The sequence below is a fragment of the Diplotaxodon limnothrissa genome, linkage group LG6 (genome assembly GCF_057381915.1).
Source record: "Diplotaxodon limnothrissa isolate DT_005_m linkage group LG6, D_limnothrissa_male_GT1.1, whole genome shotgun sequence".
Lineage (NCBI taxonomy): Eukaryota > Metazoa > Chordata > Actinopteri > Cichliformes > Cichlidae > Diplotaxodon > Diplotaxodon limnothrissa.
In genome coordinates this window covers 30,412,285-30,432,443 of record NC_140601.1, presented here as the reverse complement: position 1 = coordinate 30,432,443, position 20,159 = coordinate 30,412,285, and the positions used below count along the sequence as shown (strand labels likewise).

The following is a 20,159-nucleotide window of genomic DNA, read 5'->3' as shown; positions in this document are numbered from 1 at the left end:
ACAGTCCTGTCTTCAAACCAGCTGTAGCTGCAACGGTGCAAAGGACCGGGTTACAAAAGTCAAATTTGCTTTAGGAGACCCTACCACGAACAAAAACCACTGACAACATAGCTCCGGGGCTCACCGAGCCACACAATCCCCTCAACCATCACAAGATGGCAAAAACAGGTGATGAAAAATTAAGATTATATTAAGAACTATAGATTTCCAGTCTCACAATGACATGAGGTCTCTAAGAAATGATTTTCAGTTTGAAATTAAAAAATAGCAGTAAATGCCTCAAAGACAAGAAATCAGTATAAAATTCTCATTTTGGGGGACAAGCCTGACACAAGCAGTAGGTAAAACCAATAGTGACTTTTTTGTTTGTTTTTATATTTACAGTCATTTCCTGCGAAAACTATGCACTGAGCTGACAAAGGGTCATGAGCAGTCCCAAGTCTCCAATATGCTGGCTATCAGTCATACTTAGCACAGTTGGAACACAATTGGGTATCAGACACTTAATCTAAACAAAACACACAGGAACTTTGAAATGATACAACTAAGAAATCAACTAATTAGGAAGTCATTGCACGCCTTTGCTCATGTGTGAGTCCACTCTGCACTTTTAGGTATCATGCTGGCACTCCAAAATCAGAGGTAGCCTTGAACACACTGTGTGAAAGTGGCTACTGATGGAATGTGTTAGTAAGCGTGTGCTTTGAAAATTTCCAAGTGTTTGCTTATGCATAAAAGTCAGTGTGTACTTGTGCATTATGGAAAAAAATTGCATCCATATGTTTACGTTTTAGAGGCTGTGTGTGTGTGTGTGTGTGTGTGTGTGTGTGTGTGTGTGTGTGTGTGTGTGTGTGTGTGTGTGTGTGTGTGTGTGTGCGCCTGAGGTCAAAGGGACATAAATTCTTATAAGTGTCAGGGGTTGCTGAGTGGATGTGGAGAAAAGGACTCAAACGCAGGACTCACGGTGAAGATTCAGGGTGTTTATTGTGAGGGACGAATGACGAAAACAGGAGATGGCTGGCTGACTGACTGAATAAATGGCTGACTGATCTGAACTTGGAAGGCAAACATGGGGCATAGACAACATCAATGACGCGACGCCGACCAGGAGAGAACTGAGGACTTAAATACACTGGCTGAACAATGACTGACAGGTGACAGGTGAGTGAGCAGTTGAACACAATTGAACTAACGATGCATGGAATAAGAACTAGAATATAATGCACACAGAGTAACGTTAACACAAAACAGGAAGTGGAACGTACAGAGGATAAACAGTGAACATGAACTGAAAATACTGGGTCAACGACCCAGAAACCCTGACAATAAGCTGCGTTTCCCATCAAAACAAACAAACAGGGACCACTAAGTTTTGTGAAAGCCAGTGAATCCCCAGTGTCTTGAATATAGTTATTAATATGCAAGACATAGATTTGTGTATTGACTTTTCTGTGTTGCTTGTGTTTACTAAAGGAAGCTTGGTGGTTTTTAGACATGACTTGAAGGTTGTTGCTTTCACTTCTACAATAGAGGATTAAAAAAATATTAGAGGCATAAAAAATCCAATGAAAGATACCAAAGAACATCACTGCAGTGAGAACAGTGTTATACTGTGCAATTCTGTGTTGTTTAAACTACAATTAAAGTGTCACATAAGGCAGTGTGTATCTCTCTCAGTGGACTGTTCTGTGGACTGCTTTGTATGCAGTTAACAAACTGAACAGATCCACTGAGATGCAAACTGAAGCTGCACCTTGTTAACACTATATCTCCTCAATGTGAAGAGGAAGCAGGAAGTCTTTAAATGTCACTGATTCATAAGTAAGTAAAATTTTATTTATATAGCACCTTTCAAGATAAAAATCACAAAGTGCTCCACAGAAGCTAAAACATAAAAAAACAAAAATCAACCAAAAGCAAGTTTAAAAAGATGAGTTTTTAGCTGTTTTTTAAAAGCGACCACAGAGTCCACAGATCTCAGGCTCAAAGGGAGAGAGTTCCACAATCTGGGGGCCACAGTTACAAAAGCTCTGTCACCTTTTGTTTTCAGCCTCGTGTGTTGGACAACCAGCAAGCCCTGGTCACATGACCTCAGGGACCTGCTGGGAATGTATGGATGTAAAAGTTCACTTATATATGTTGGTGCTTGTCCATGCAGAGCCCTGAAAGTCAAGGTCAAAACCGTAAAGTGGATTCTGAATATAACGGGGAGCCAGTGCAGCTGAATCAGCAGGGGTGTGACATGGGAATACTTGGAGGACTTGGTCAGAAGCTTTGCAGCAGCATTCTGAACAACTTGCAGCTGCTCCAAAGAGGCTTTACATAAACAAGTAACAAAAGAATTACAATATTCCAGACGAGATGAAACAAATGCATGAATGACAATTTCTAATTCGGAGCGTGATACAATGGGACTCAGCTTAGCAATGTTTCTCAAGTGATAAAAACAGGAGCGAACCAGAGATTATACATGAGCATCCAAAGTAGGAGCTGAGTCAATAGTAACACCGAGGTTCCTGATAGACGGTTTGGCAAATGCAGCAAGTGGACCCAAGTTTTCCATAACAGTAGGTACAAAATTTTTAGGAGCACAAACAAGGACTTCAGTCTTCTCCTCATTTAGTTGAAGAAAGTTTCCAGCCATCCAACCTCTAATGGAGTCTATGCACTTATGCAAATTCTGTAGCTTGGAAACATCACGGGGCTTAAAGGAGATATATAACTGAATATCATCTGCATAGCAGTGATACGAAATGTCCTTAAAAGTGCTCAATAAAGGAGGAAGAGGAAGTAAATACAGCAAGAACAATAAAGGCCCCAAAACTGAACCTTGTGGCACACCATAGGCAAGAAAAGTAGAAGAGGAACTGTACTTAGAGGTAGCCACAGAAAAGGATCGTTCATGCAAATAGGATTCAAGCCAGTCCAAAGCAGCCCCTGATATACCCACCCAGTGTCTCAGCCTATCTAGCAGAATATTTTTATATAAGGATATAAAAATATTATTATTACTATTATTGATCATTACCTGTAATGTCCTTTATTTAACATAATTGTTTATTAGCCTAACTAACACTATTTGTTAATTAAACTTTAAAAAAAGGTCTCTTTATAAAAAAGAACAAAAGAGCTGTGAGTGCAGGGAACACAGTATCGTGTGGCAGGAAAGCCAAGACTATAAAATGTTTTTAACCATGAAGCCCAACAACAGGTCCCTGCCAACCCACATTTCTCACCTGGGGATGTTTGTGGTTCAAAGCATGTACAAAGCCGACAACCAACCAACACCTCAGTTGTGTGCAGCTGCAAACAACCGTTAATGATCTCTCCACAAGTTCACCTATGGAAACCTTTACAGCTTTGACTTCTAGATAGATGCTGTTGGCCAAATGTTCTTTTTCTTCTTCAAAATAATGAAAAAAATAATGAAACTTAAAGAGACTTAAAGAAAACCCAAAAAGTGAAAAACTGTGAAAACCCAAAAAGAAAAGACAAATTTAAAACACCAGTACAAATGTGGCATAAAATCTGCAATTAATCCGACAGGAAAATATGATAAAAATGAGTCACTCATAAAATTAAAACTTAAAAAAGTCAATAAATACATAGAAAAGAGGGAATAAAAACCGTTTTATTATAAAAACAAACCAACTTCTTTGAAGACAGTCTAAAAATATTATCTATGGTAATATAGAAAAATTTCAATGTTAGGCAAAGGGCGAAGGATGAGACATTATCTCTTCCGTTGCTTCACTATAAACTTCCCGTTCAGCTACTTTAAAGTGTTAGCTGTCACTTTCTCACATATGTTATGTCTGAACATCTCATTAAAAAGTGCAAACGGTTTGCATGCTTGGGTTTGCATGTGGTGAATAACAATCTGTGCGCTACCTGTAGTACAGGCTCTTATTTAAAAGACATATTAGCATCTAAATAATGTATTTCTATTACAAAAAATCTACTACTTTAAAGATCCTTTATGAACATATATATGTCATAAACTCTAAAAACTGATTCTTTGAATGATAATTTGTGCTCTCACATTTTACAATAATATGTGTTCCTTAACCGAAATTGAGAAATCCAGAATGAATATGCAAATACACTTTTTCTGATGTAATCAGCCATTCAGATGGCAACAACCCAGTAGACATGGTCGATACTATTGCTTAATGGGGAACAAAAGTGATTTAAGTGACTTTAAACTTGGCGTGGTTGTTGGTGCCGGACGAGTTGGTCTGAGTATTTCAGAAACTGCTGATCTATTAGGGTTTTCCCCCACAGCCATCTCTACGGTTAAAGAGAAAGGTGAGAAAAAGAAAAAATGTGCTGTGAGTGGCAATTTTCTGGGTGAAAATGTCTTGTTGATGTCAGGGAAGAACACCAAGACTGCTTCACACCAACACAACAGCAGCAGTAACTCAAATAACCACAGAGATATGCAGAAGAGCATCTCTGAACACACAACACATTGAATGATGAAGCAGTAGAAGACCACATCTTGTACCACTAATATGAACTGAGGATACAATTCACACAGAATCACACCTGCTCTGATGAGTCTCAATTTCTATAAGGTAAAGTATTAGCAAGGTATAACTAATAAACTGAGTGTTTGTCCTACTTGACTTAATATATATATCGTCCAATATGTACATTCTGTGAGTTGTGATTCCATGCATCCCTCACACTGATTCACCCATGAAACTCAGATCTAGGGGAACACAGAGAAACTGTACTTGCAGGTTGGTAAAACTCCAGAAAGGCTAACAGTTAAATTTAACCACCCTTTGAAGAATTGCATGCCCCATTCTTTTGTTTTTATTTGTTCATATGGTCTAAGGAGCTTGGAAAGAAAGGCGTCTGGACTTCTTTAAGTTGCTTGAAGACGTTTCACCTCTCATCCGAGAAGCTCCTTCAGTTAATGGATGAGAGGTGAAACGTCTTCAAGCAACTTATAGAAGTCCAGACGCGTTTCTTTCCAAGCTCCTTAGACTACGATGACCTGGATGACTGAGAACCTTCACAGACATTTGTTCATACGGTTTGAGTTATCCCAAACATCAGTTATACGTCAGCTAAAATGCCTCTTCGATTCACCACACAGAAAATAAAAGTTTCTTTTAACCATTCCTTACTGTTTGTGTGTGCGTGTGTGTGCAGGATGTGTGAAAAACAGTGTAGGTGTGAGCTGTGACAAATAGTCTGCATTCACTGTCAAGCATCAGTCTTTGAAATAGTTCATCGACAGCTGCCTGTGTTGAAAGGTCAAGCGGATGACAACAGAGGATTTCTGAGTTTAGACCCAGTTTATCCCGCAACAGTGGAAATTCAATGCCTCACCAATGTTGCAATAGGAAGATATGCAACAGCACCTAGCTCAAAGGCACTTGGGTACTTACACCCTTCTGCACCACCTCCCCCCAGCAAACCCTAGATCAAACCTCTTTTTAGACAGGCACGTCACAGACCATTAACATGAGAGACTCCCGATCCGTTCATTAGGATCCCAGAGAGTATAAATACCATCAGCAGGCAGCCCAGGGGACTCTCATCTATCACTTCACCCATCATTCAATAGTGGAAGCACTGACTGATATTTCTTAAGATGCAAACCTAAAGTCTCTTTTTCCTTACAACTGTACAAACTTGCAGTCAGTACTCATTGAAGAAATAGACATCAAATGAACTTAAGCTTCATCTTAAAAGAACAAAATTAAGCCACATTTGGCAGAAACATAAGTACACTCATATCTGATCCAACATATGGATATATCATTTAAGACATGACCACATCAGATGGCATTTAATCCAGATATGGCACGCCTAAATCACTTAGCATTTTTGAACAGATAAATATTAAGATTTAGGTCTGTGACTCCACGGTTCAGAACATTTACTTAAGTCATCTGTGGCCCTCTGCACAATACACAATTCCAGCTAAGACTATGTGTCTAAGAATTACTGAACTTAACAGAAGCATTGTACCTACTTGAAAGACCAGATTTTCAATTAATCTTCTTTCTTGAAGAATCAAACTGTAATACATTTACTTGCTCTTGAGTTTTCACTTAAGCAACACAAATACAGCGAAAGAAAACATTTATATTCCTCTTTTCATTATTTTCACATATTTTATTGTGATCTGTAACGAAAACAGTGCTGCTCACTTTGTATCCTTTTGCTGCTGTGTAACATTCAAGCTATTTACTCTTTGCACAGATGACAATCTGAGAGCCCTGAAGCTAGAATTTAATAGCTCTTATTATTTGAGCATTCGGCAGACAAGGCTAACGATAATGTGACTCACATCATACAAATCAAAGCATTTGAATGCGTCTCCCTCTTACTAAATCTAACGAATTTATATTGCTGGCATGCATCATGTCTTAGCAGGAGCATCCAATATCTGGAACGCATCTGCACACACTGACAGTCACATCTGACCTTTACCAAACGCTACCAGATTCACATTAACCTCCCACATGTCTACGCTTATGTTGAAGTTAAAAGTTTTTTGTCTGAAATAAAAGGGCACGCACGGTGCAGTGTTGAAAGAGTATTATGTCAACTCACTTTTTATGCAGTGTCTCTGATGCATAAATCTGGAGTGAGAGGCAGTTGTAGACCTGCTGAGATCCTCTCTTCAGCTCTATAAACTCTCATAGCAAAGACCATGGGAACTCGGAACAATCTGTATATGGCTGTGTTCATAAAGAAAAGCTTGAAGTGTAAATAGCATTTTGAGTTATGAGGACAATAAAACTTTTATATACACTTATAGTATCAATGAGAATAACATTGTGTTTCTGTAAGCCCACATATTTGTTTATATTAGCTTGCATCCCCTCAGGAGACTTAATTCCTTTTCAGGTCCAAGCTGACAAAGTTTATGAGCCTCTCTTCTACCAGATAAAGAACCCGCACCAAGGCATAGCCAACAAACATTCAGCTATGGCAAATGGTCAACACTGTGAGGGACTGCATATCAACAGCCTCCTTTAAATGCACCACCAGCAGCATACAGAAAAGACGCATCCTGGATCTTAGCATGCCTATTTGCTCTACGCTCGAAAAACTGGATTAAATCGTGCTGATTGAACACAATTTAATCATGGCACTCATTTTGATGTAATTAAATCAAGTATAATAACCCATTCCTTAACATGTAGTATCTTTTGCCTTTTTTAACAGCAATTTGTTTGTTTGTTTGTTTGTTTTAAATAAAATAAATTCTGCGGAGAAGACAGCAAGAAGCAAAGCATCCTCCAGCAGATATATATCCAGTGCATCTTTCAAATAGAGAAGTATGTAGTAGTAAATTACTCCAAACAGACCTTAAAAATCAAATCTTGGAGTGGGCTTGGCATTTTCACAGAGCTTCATGGTGTACTGTCTGCTTTATTATAGAGATATCATCTCTCTTTTCCGTTTCTCTATCCGCCCATCTTTTCTCTCTCCTAAATTCTGCCTGCCAACCCGTGCTCCCTAGAGAGTTGGTTACATATTGGTACCAACACCCTCGTACCTCCAATTCTATTATGGGATTCCACGGGGTTTTACAGCAGTACGAATTCTCACTGTACAGTCTTAAACAGAGGGTTTGAATTGCCTTCAGAGTAAACTCTATCCTGTATTGTTGATATATGTTGGACCACTAGTTTCTGAATGTTTCAACTATTATGGTCCAACAGTGATTTGTCTTTGCAGGCAGAAGCCTCACACTTTCCTACTTCTCTGATTTCTCATCTGCTGCAGTCTCATTGCTACTGGCTGTCGTGCAAATTTCAGATGACAAAGTTTACAATCTGCAAGCCGAGAGTGACTTCGCAGCCAGCAGCATTTCCGAACACCTCGCTCGAGTCGTGGGGCTGATCCATGGTAACGACTACAGCATGGTGAGAGAGGTCAAACTTCACTGGACACACTGTGTGAGCAGAGTACATTCTCTTATTCCCTGTGAAAGGAAATGAGTAGCTGTGATGCTTCTCCTCACATGTGCCCACTCCAATAACCGGCCAAAGACATAATACTATCTGGCATTTATGACAGTGTGACTTTATCTGCACATCTTGTGTGTTTGCAGGCATGTTTGAGTCTATAATAATCTCATTTTGCTACAGCAGCGCAGCCCGAAGAGGTCTGCAGGACATGTCAGCATCCACACACCATAATAAATTCAGTTCAGTAAGCACAACTAATCAGCATCAAGTTTCCTTGTGACCGTGTCCCTTTGGAAGCAGTGTATGTGCCGAGGTTTGCACAGGGACGTGTGATAAAAAACATGTGCTGGGATTCAGTTCAGTAAGGAGTGGGAGACTGATTTTTTTTGTTTGGATTTGGGGACTTTTAAATAAAGCTAATCGCATATTTCACCTAAAGTTCAAATCTTTGTCCAATCCTAATTTGGAGGGTCAGTTTTATCTAAAAGTGAAAGGTCTATGTTAGAAATTTAAACACTGCTACACTGACCTGTGCAATCCCTCTTACCACCCTTCACCATCCCAGTCTGTGTCAGTCTGACCAGTTGTTGGGAGTGACGACAGTGGCGACAGGTCAGACTGACTCTATCTCTCTCTAATTCTGAGTGGTGTGTCTGAGGTATCTGCTTAATTGCAATTGAAGACAGGTGACCCGAGGCAGCGCAAAGTCTCATCAGCTTTAATTTGTCACACTAAAAGCTTCTACAAATACCCAACTGTGCCACTTCAACCATGCCACATAACAGTCACCGCTATGATTCGACAAACTGCATTCAAGCCACCTGATCTACACTTGCTATGCAGCATTTGATTGCTCCTATACTGTTTCTGTGCTCACTTGTTGCACATCCACCACTTCGAGCCTTGGGTCTTGCCTTTCACTCGTTGCTTGGAAGGGGAAGGAACAGATATGCTTTTTAAACTTCCAAATACTTTTATTCCTGCCAGTTTGGATATTTTTGCAACATTTCCATCTCAAGCTCGCCTTTAGGCCACAGTTTCCCCCTCTCTGCCACTCAGAAGATGTGTTTAAGTGAATTTACAATGGATTCACATCTTTGCACCAGTAGAATAGAATAGAATAGAATAGAATAGAATAGAATTCAACTTTATTGTCATTGCACATGCACAGGTACAGGGCAACGAAATGCAGTTTGCATCCATCCAGAAGTGCTTTAGTGATATAGATATATTACAATATATATTAGCAATAATATAGATATGTGAGTATATTACAGAAATGGGTCTATTATGGTATGTTATAATGTACACGGTATGAAGTATGTTGTGAATATTCTATAACTATAAGTATGTACAGGCTGTAGTGAGTACAAGCTATGTACAGGATATGAACAGGATATAAATATGAAAAACTATACAGAATATGAAATAAATAACTTTACAGAATCTGAGATATACAGCTATACAGAAATGGGAACTATGCAAGTTGTAAACAGTTGTAGGATTAAAGATTATCGAATGTACAGAATGATTATTTACACAGAGCTATACAGTAGTGCAGTTAAGATAAGTGAGGGTGTAGATAGTTTCTACAGAGGCTATATAAAGTGCTAGTGGTTGTGAGTGGTGGTTCAGTCCATGTTATTATTGTGTTTGAGGGTACAGTTGTCCATTGTGGGTGTGTGTATGTTCAGTCCATGAGTTTAACGTGGGTCAGATGTCAGGAGGCAGAGTTCAGGAGTCTGACAGCTGTGGGGAAGAAGCTGTTCCGGTACCTGGTGGTCTTAGTCCGGAGGCTCCTGTGGCGCCTCCCAGAGGGCAGGAGGGTGAAGAGTCCATGTGATGGGTGACTGGGGTCTTTGATGATTTTCCCAGCCCTTTTCAGACACCGCTTCCTGTAGATGTCTTTTATGGCAGGAAGTGGTGCTCCGGCGATGCGCTGGGCAGTTTTCACGACCCTCTGCAACGCCTTCCGGTCCGAGGCAGAGCAGTTCCCGTACCAGACTGTTATACAGTTGGTCAGGATGCTCTCGATGGTGCAGCGATAGAAGTTCACCAGGATGTCTGAGGACAGGTGGTTCTTCCTCAGAGTCCTCAGTAGCTGGCTGAATGGTGAAATGGCAACTGCTGGGCCAGAACAGGCCTGTCTAAAAGAGATGGCCAGCACCCTTGCTGGAAGGAAATGGACTAAAAATACAGATGAAAGGTTCCATTGCCTGTGACAACCCAAGATGCCTGTGGCACAGATGATGCAATTTAGCTCCACTCCAGTTTAATCTTGTTTTCAATTCCCAAGCAGAGTCCTTGTAATGAGACATTGTGTGTCCCAAGCCTTGTAACCACAACACCTCTTTTCACCCACCCACTTGATTCTGCCAAAATCTTCTCCTGTGTGATCTGTCATTTTAAACATTAGCCCATATTAACCCCAACAAAGGGCTGGTAACACCTTCTAGCTAAACATTCTTTTGTGACTTACATTTTCCTATACAGGTATGGTGATTAAAAGTGAAACAGGGGGATATCGTGTACGTGCATTCCTTCTCGACCCTTACGGGATCGTTGGTTCCGTGTAAAATGTTTTTTTTTAAAAACACTCTGCCTGGCTGCAATGTAACCCTCAGGTCAGTTCTGTCTGTTTCCAAGCAAATGAGACATAAAGGGCACTGCGCTACAGCCTAACTATGTTACTCTGTCACAGCTATCTGTGCACTGAATTACCCCAAGGGGCTAGGTGTCTAAATGCGTGTGTCTGTGTAGGTAAGAAGAGGGGCAATCAGCACAAAAAGATTTACAAATTGCCCCGGGGTCATATGTGCTGCTCTGGTTAAGTAGACATCAATGATGCAGCAACATCAGCCTCTCAGTTTCATCTGCTGAGCCCCTGTAGTGAAACGAAGAGCGCTTGCATTATTGATGGTCTTGTCTTGTAAGGCAACGAAATTACTTGAGCTGCTGGTAAAATTACACCAGTCAGTCATACTGAAACATTTAGTTAAACTAAGTGCTTTAATCTGTCTTATTGATACCAGCCTGGAATTTGCTTACACCTGATACCTCACCACTTTCCATTTGTGTATTATACACCAATTAACCAGACGGTAGAAATCACTTACTCAACATTATGTAAGCCCCCATGACTGCTATCTAAACACTGCGATTGGTCAACACATGAACCCTTGAACTATGAAGGTGTCCTGTGTTGTGCCCACACCAAATCGAGTATCAGCTTGGAACTAATTTAGCCATTTGATCAGTAAGCCTGTGGCCTGAAATCAAATCTTCTTTAGCTAACCTCTTTCAAGCTGGTAGGTGAATTCAGTTTTGGTTATTTCTTTATAGACAGAACTCTCAAATTTAATCTCATATAATACCACTGGCTATACTGTAGTAGATTATCTGAATACTCTACCTGGCTGATGGTAAGTATAATCCTATCTGCAGCCTGCCGTACCCTTAAAACACACCCTGCAGCTGTTGCTGTGAGGAATGCATTCATGGTTATACTGCCCCATCAATTCAAGGCTAAACACTAACAACGCGTTTGCTACTAAAAAGAACTAGTTGGGCACCTTAGTGCGCACTTTGTTTCTTCCAGGAAGGGAGTTATAAAACATAGACATGAGTCATAAAATGCAGGTAGCCTAGATACAGCAGATCTTTGGGATATTTGCTGGCTATGGGAGTTATTGCCTTCCTGGATTGCACGCCTAGGAGGCAGAAAGCCATGTAATATGTGTGGTTGCCCCTGGCAACAGTAGTGCTACTGTAAGTGCACAGAAATGTATATGAAAAAGAAGCACCAAGTATTCTGATAAGGGAAAAGACAGCATGCAGTTTTAAAGGATTTGGTCTTTGGTGGTAATGTTTTTTCCTTAAATTGTAGAATTACAGAGTCACGCACTTCGCTGCATGAACAAACGGATCAGAATAATTCATAGTCACGGTGTTCTAAGTAACACCTTCTTTTATTGCAGTGGATTTCTGTGTATTAGGACCCCTCTTAGGAGCCGTTCTGTTAGGTAAGTATACAATATCTTTTACAATTACCTTAAGAGCAGGAGTAACTATGATAAATATAGTGGCATTTAAGTAAAAGCATGCCATTACCTTGGCCTACAGAAACACTGTGAGGAATATTGGGAGTAATTTTTGATCAGGATATTTTCTTCAATGTGCATATAAAACAGTTACGTAGGACTGCTTTCTTGCATTTGCACAATATCTCTGAAATTGAAGTCCCAGAGTGACACTGAAAGGCTAGTTCATTGATTTGTCACTTCTAGGCTGGACTACTGTAATTTCTTATTACCAGGATGTCCTAAAAACTCCTTCGGTTGACCCAAAATGCTGCAGCATTCTCAGAAATCCAGACTCGAACCAATCATTATCCTTGAACAATCAGGCTCCATCTTACCTTAAAGACCTTGTATTAAATATTACATTTCAGCCCAATAGAGCACATCGCTCTCAGGCTGCAGGCTTACTTGTGGTTCCTATGATATTTAAAAGTAGAATGGGAGGGAGATCCTTTCAGGACCCTCTTCGGCAGAAGCAGCTCCCAGTTTGGATTTGGAAAACAGATACCCTCTCTACTTGTAAGATCAGGCTTAAAACTTTCTTTTTAATAAAGCTTACAAGGGTTGGATCAGGTGACCCTGAATCCTCCCTTATTGCTGCAATAGGCTTAGGCTGCTGGGGGCTTCCCATGATGCGCCGAGTCTTTCTCATTCTCTCAACTCTTTTCACTCACCATGTGCTAGGGCTGCCACAAACGATTATTTTGATAGTCGACTAGTCACCGATTATTTTTGCGATTAGTCGACTAATCAGATCATGCATCCATTGGACGTAAAACGTACAGCTTAAGAGCAGATGCATGCTTACTGCACAAGCATGCATCTGCTCTTATATAACTATCATTAGCTTACAGCTTTAAGTGTGTAAGGTATGTGCTAACTAAAAATAAAGACAAGATGATAGTTTATTAAATTTTAATGAAGTTTGCAGATTGTTTCGGTGAAGTTTAATAAACTCCTTGCTATCTAAAATATAACAGGACACCGGAGTATATTCTCCAGCATCTCACACTTCTGATAATCAGTTGTCTGCTTGACGTTTATTCAGCTGTGTAAAAAATATAACTTTAATCTCAGCCAAACCGATTTACTCAGGAACAAATAAAATACTAAAAAAAAAGCCAAACAATAACATTTTCAAGTTATCTGAGTGACTTAAATATATTTAACCTGAGTAGCGAAAGACGGCGGTGGGTTTGAAAACAATTTGCTGGGAGTCCGGTGTTCTCACGGGCTCTAGTGAGCCTTGCTCCCGGCTTAGCTATCGAGCTAGTGACTAACAGACGTCTCCGAAAACGTCGGAGCGCTTTTGAAAATATGTGGTGTCTTGATAAACTGAGCAGATATTTGAGGTTTACACAGCTACATTCTCGCCTGAAAATATGTTAAACGTTTATTTTGTGACCCAGAAAGAATAATAAGAGTAATATTAAAACTAACTAGCTGCCGCCATTGTTGGAAACTGAGCTGGGCTGCGCTATGAATTCTGGGACACTGCTTCTTCTTCTTCGGGGTTTAACGGCAGCTGGCATCCTTGTACATGCAGTGCTGCCATCTTCTGTTTCAGTCTGTTATTACACTCTTAAATCCTACTACTTATTCCTGCGTCTTTTGTGATCTTACAAAGCTTCAAACGACGCGTCGACGATTAAATCAGTCATCGACGATTTTGATAGTCGACGTAATCGTGACTAGTCGACTAATCGCGGCAGCCCTAACCACTTTGCATTTAATCATGAGTTGTTATTAATCTCTGGCTTTCTTCCAGAGTGTGTCTTTTGTCCTGTCTTCCTCCCCTCACCCTAATCAGCCGCACCAGATGGCTGCCCTTCCTTGAGCCTGGTTCTTCCTGTTAAAAGGGAGTTTTACGTTCCCACTTTTGCCAATGGGGAGGGAGTGCAGCACTCCGAAGTTTTATGTAACACATGTATGAAACAGAAATGAGTGAGATTTACCCTGAGACTATTTCATACAGTTACAGCTTCAATGTCTTCCACAGAGTGCTCTATTTAAAGAGTATGACTAGATGATCTTGAACGGCAGTGTGACATATCTCTAGTTACAGGGGCCAGGCCATGCTGCTGCTACACTTGGAGGTCATGAATGTCCAGTAGGCAAGCAGGTATGTAAATGCAAGCAAGCGGTGGTTGATGGCAGATAGCTGATACTAGAAGCTGATAAAGAGGCCAGTGGGAGACCTCATAAACGTGTCATATAAGAGATGATATTCATCTCAAAATTTTGACAGGCCAATTAAAAATTGGATTTTAAAATAAAGCTCTTTTTTAATTTACTAAGTTAAAATGATAAAATTATCAGGCAAAAAACTAATTTACAGAATTGATCACTTTATGAACCATTTCAACTAGAACTTTAAGCACAAATGCCAAGTGGTTTAATAATGCAAAATGCAAAAAGAAGCAAAACTAATACAATGGCAAATTTCATGGACGCTCACTAAATTTCACAGTGTCTCGCTAGGATTAGTTTTTCTTTTCGGTCACGATTTATTTTGACAGGTACAGAGAAACAGCTGCTCGAACTGTGTGCACCTCTTGGCTTTGCCAAGACAGATGTAGTTTTGTTGATTATAGCCACCAATCCTACATTGCCCATCTGTCTGTGAACTACATCAGGACCCAGTCATCATTAATGCAACATTTGTATGCCAGTCGGGTTGTCTCTGAACTCCGTCCTACACAAAGTCACAACCTGTTTTTTAAAGATGTTTGGAGATTGCATTGGTTTCTATTGCTTTTGATACTAGTTCCTAATCAAATTTTTTGTAATAGTTATTTTATGAAATTCATTGTAAATGAAATCAAATCAACAGCATTGTCAACTTTCCATATAAACTCAGCAGCAATTTCATTAGGTATACCTGATCATCTGCTCATGAATGCAAATTCATCAGTCAGTCAGATGACAGGAACTTTAGCATTTAGCCATGAAAATATGTTCCAGAAAATAAATTGGGGAACAAAGGTGATTTAAATGATTCTGAACTTGGCATGGCTGTTGGCTTCAGCCGGGTCTGTTCAGAAACTGCTGATCTGTCTTTCCCCACACAGCCATCTCTAGGATATACAGAGAATGGTGAGGAAAAGACAAAATATCCAGTGAGCAGCAGTTCTCTGGGTGAAAATGGCTTGTTGATGTCAGCAGTAGAAGACCACACCGAGAGTCCCTCCTATCAGCTAAGAACAGGAAACTGAGGCTACAAGTTGCACAAGTTGGCCAAAGTAGGACAATAGATTGGAAAAATGTCTCCATTTCTGCTGTGACAGGTAGGTCGTAGGGTCAGAATTTGGCATAAGCAACACGACAGCGTTCTGCCTTGTATAAATAATTCAGGCTGCTGCTGCTGCTGCTGCTGGTGTAATGGTCTTGGGCATATTTTCTCGACACACTCTGAGCTCCTCAGCACCACCTGAGCATTGTTTAAACACCACAGTCTACCTTAGTACTGTTGGTGATCACGCCTTTTATGACCAGAGTGTGTTCATTTTCTGATGGCTGCTCTCAGTAATATAACACGCCATGTCACAAAGCTCAAATCATCACAAACTGGTTTCTGAAACGTGACAATGATATTACTGTGCTCATCTGGCCCGCACAGTCAACAAATCTCAATCCAAAAGAGCCCCGTTGGCATGTGGTGGAACAGGAGGTTCAAATTATGGATGTGCAGCCAACAAATCTGCAGCAACTGTGTTATGCTGTCATATCAAAATGGAGCAAAATCTCTGAGTAATGTTTCCAACAATCTGCTGAATGTAAGGTTAGCTTAGACAAACCTTAAAGCCTCACTGACACTGATGGGATTCATTGGGTAATGCTGGTGGGGCAATTCATTTTTAAATACTGGTGCAAATCAGCTGATGCCATAAAAGCATCAAATGTGGTACACAGCACTATTTCAGAGAGACAATAAAGTCAAGTTTCCCTTAAGGGTTTCGGGAGAGAAGATCACTGAGAGAAATATTTTAGTCACTTTCACTAAAGGTGGCAACCAGTTATTCAACGGCAACACAAACAATGAATGAGTTTGCCACCTGCTGCTGTAGTAATTCAGCACTGAGTCAACAGGACTTAAAATTTGAATGGGCTTCTTCAGATAACCATTAGATTCGTTTATTAATGCAACTATATAAAGGATGGTGACACATTCAAGGAAATAAACAAACCCTTTATCCTGAGGGAATCCAGTGGTTCGGGTGCGCTGTGGGGGCCATTCTCCTGCCATGTTTTGAAGTCATTTCTCTCTCGGAGAAATGGGCAGATGGCAAAGACTAGTGCACTGCCGGGAAGCTTGCCTCAGGTATGCTTTTATCCACACCTGACTAGGTGTGGCCAATTAGCACCAGCTGAAAACACTGAGACGATTAGAAGCTGCACAGGGACGTAACACCACCATAATCACCACATTTCTGAGATCAATATTTATATATGTAGCTATCAACGTTACTCTATAAAAGGCAGGATTTTATTTCATTTTTAAACATCTGGAGTATCTTTGTAGCTCAAGATGCTTGGAAAGTGATACTTCTCAGAAGAAATGTCAGTTTAATTTTTCATTTCCCCCTTTACAGACAGCTGCTTCATAACACGATAAGGAAACATGGAAGCACTACAGCTGTCAAAGAGCGACACTGTTCGGGAAAGAGCGAGGTCTGGTTGGTGCAACTGCATATCGGTGGCACGTACTTCAGTTTAATGACAAGGAAAGCACTTCCTCGTCAACAAAGATGTAAGAGGCAACAGCTGGGCTGGGTTACTTACATCTGTATCGGGCCCCTTATCTGCCCCTGGGCAGGAGAACGTGACAAATTCATGGCATCTCTTGTGGACCACAAAACAGCAAACTGTGGGAGATGGGGAGAGAGAGAGAAAGGAGAGAAAGGGTTATGTTAAAATACAGTGTTTTATTATTAATGGATATACAGGCAGCAGAAAGACATGGAGCTCAGATAATACTAAGAGGAATTGAAGAAAGACTGATGTCTGGGCTAGGCTCCCTATCATGTGTCCAGATGGCCAATCCTGCCTGCAGGCTGACTGCTCTTATTGGACAGTACAGTGCCACCTCCTCACTGATATGACCGGAGCTAAGGCAGACACCACGTACACAAACTCACACTCTATATTATGCACATGAAGCACACCCAAGACAAACAGATTCACAGGCTGACAAAACTGTTTAACATGTATCCACAGAATACACATCCAGACTCACACACTTGAATGTATCTGCCTACACGCTGTCAGAGTCACTCTCTCGGTATAAAAGCCAGATCACCGAGTGCACTGTAGTGCGCAGCCAAGTAAGCAACCGACTCAACGTGGAGAGCGGCGCCTGTTTCTGGTGCTTAGAAATTGGGAAACAGAAAAAAGAGACAGGCTGGGGAGGGTCTAATTGTGCAAACTGGCTAGCACAATTGACAAAAACTGCACATTATGTCAATAGATGTCGAGGCTGCCCCTTGTTAAAAATAAATGTGTCTAGATAAATGTTATTTCTGCTTCTCTCTCCTTTCTAAACGCAAGCGAGCCCCTCTTTTTCTTCCTAGTACTTCCTAGTGTTTTCAAGGCTACTGCTTACAGAATGAGATGAAAGCATCTAAATTGGTGGTTTTCAATAGTCTTCACTTCACACTGAAAATCCCTGAACAGACTCCATTAGTGATTTATGAGAAATCAATGATGTGATGCGTTTTCAGAGACACGGCCCGTTTTTCAGTTTCACTTTTTTAATCTTTCAGCTGTTCAGCAAAGTAATGTGAATCGGGTCGTATCTTTCACTCATGCACACCCACCTCTCACCTCTCGTTATTTAACTGCATCCCTGTCAAACAGCTCTAACCAGGAACAAGGAACACATGACTGAGTGTTAAAAATGAGCTGTGATCATCCCCATAGCTAAGCATACATCTGTACACCACCCCAGGAGGTTTTTAAGTGCAGACTTTAAGCTTTATTTCAAGGGGTTTCAATGACTTACAGCCACTTTTATACATAATCTTGCATTTACAGAGACTTATAATACAAGAAATCAACATCAGTTTAAATATAATGATTGCTTGACTGCAAATGACTTCAGTCAAGAAGAGATCATCATCCTTGTGATGCTCCGCAAGGTCTTCACTAAAGCTGCTGCTTATTTCAGCAGCAACTTTCAGTTTTGTCTCCAGCGACTGCCATCAGAAACTCTCATGTTCGTTTTGCCCTTTGCTTTGGGTCTGTATCCATTTGCACTGCAAAGTGTTGCCCAATTAGTTTTGCAGTACTTGGCTGAATCTGAGCAGAGAGTACATTTCAGAATTCATCCTTCAACTTCTATCGGCAGTTGAATAATCAATAAACACTAGTGACCAGGTTCCACTGGGAGCCATACATCCCCATGCCATTACCATAATTGACAGAAGATGTGGTATGCTTCAGATCAAAGCCGTTTCTCTCCTTTTCCATTACTTCTCTCTTTCCATTATTCTGGCAAAAGGCAATCTTGGTTTCGTATTCCCAAAGGCTTGTTTTCCCGGAGCTATGCAGGCTCTTAAAGATGTTTTCTGGCAAAGTCTTATCGGGGCTTCTTGTTCTTTAATGTAACCAGTGGTTTGCACCTTACTGTAAACCCTCTGTATTTACAATCAAGAAGTCCTTTCCTGATTGTAGACTTTGATATGCCTACCACCTTGGGAATGTTCGGATCTTGGTTCTCCCGTACATGTATTTGTTTGTTTATTTTTCCAGCCTAATGATCGTCTCCTCCATTTGCATTGACATCTTTTTAGACATCTATATTGAGAGTTCCAATAAAAAGATGTGAAATGCAAGTTTAACACTTGCAATCAACTCCAAATATTTTATCTACCTAGTTCGTCAGGAAATAAGAAGGAAACAGGCCTCATCGTGAAATGCAAATGCTTGTCAGTTGATTGTTCGATTAACTTTGAGCCTCCGAAAATTGGGACTATACATAACAATCGCTGTAATTCCCGAACAGTCAATACAATGGACTTGAAATTAAACTCGAGAAAATAATAGTACCACTAAGACTTGCTAAACTGTTTCTGTGTTTTATGCACAAACAGAATTTCAACTTGTCTGCTTGTGAGATAGAAAACCTTCTGACATTCTGGATTGTCACTGTCTGTCATCATAGCCGTCATTACATTTCATATGGTATTTTCTTTGCCGATATTTGGAATGTGGGTGGCAGACACCCAAACCAAACAGTGTCACAGAGACTGCTTGTGTCAATACCAAGAGTTTTGTTTTCAGTTTTGCCTAGATACCAGGTAAAACTGGTTTTAATTAAAGTAATATGGTCACAAATCACTTTCTCTACTGCATTTTTTCTATATACACTGTACTAAACAATAAAGAAAGTGTTATGCTGAAAACATGATGGTATTCACATGTGCTTTAATGATGGCAAATCAATACAGCCGCCCGCACACAGATATATCACACTACCACAACTTGACACCTTCCGGCCCCTCTTGTCTCCTAGGAGCTATCAGTCAGTACGGTCAATAGCCAACATGAAACCATGACCCATAACTCACACCACAGCCAACCCACAAATCAGACAGGTCAGTGATTTAGGACCTCCACAATTCATCCTGAGGTAAATAGCTGATAAGGACAAGGGACAAAGTCCCTTAAGTTCACCCTACGAACACTAAATGTCGACAGAATGTTACAGCAACTACTCCTTAACCCAGTCTTGTGTTTTGTTCTTCCACTGGACTTTCTTTAAAGGTTGTAGTTCGTTTGTTCTTTTAGCAGCCAGCATTCACCAAACGCCAAATCTTCTTTGGTCTGTTCATTCAAAATAAGTGCTGATCCTGTTGCTGAGCATATTTAACTCATAACGTAGTATATTTATGTTGAAAGACATTATGTTGTAGTTATCAAGTCCCCCACCTGAATGACCATATCATCTCAAATGAGGGCAGCTGGTGGCAAAAACACAAATTCATCTAAAAAACTTTTGAAAAATTCTTTTAAATAGGGTCTAAATTTCTACAGCGACATTTTTAAAGTTTGAATTTCGATTGTGGTTTACTCCTGTTCTCCTTTGTTGTTTGGTTTAGGCACCAAAACTACTGGTTTAGAATTAACATGAGATTAT

General features: G+C 40.4%; 1 protein-coding gene across 7 annotated transcripts in view; it reads right to left on the bottom strand.

The window, feature by feature from the left end:
- Positions 1-20,159, bottom strand: part of prkcaa (protein kinase C, alpha, a) — a 145,686-nt gene that overhangs the window by 78,247 nt on the left and 47,280 nt on the right. For all 7 annotated transcript variants that reach the window (XM_085354987.1, XM_085354988.1, XM_085354989.1 and 4 more), the window contains one exon: positions 16,805-16,887. In XM_085354987.1, the coding sequence (XP_085211113.1) occupies positions 16,805-16,887 (83 nt within the window). The remainder of the gene's footprint in view (positions 1-16,804; positions 16,888-20,159) is intronic.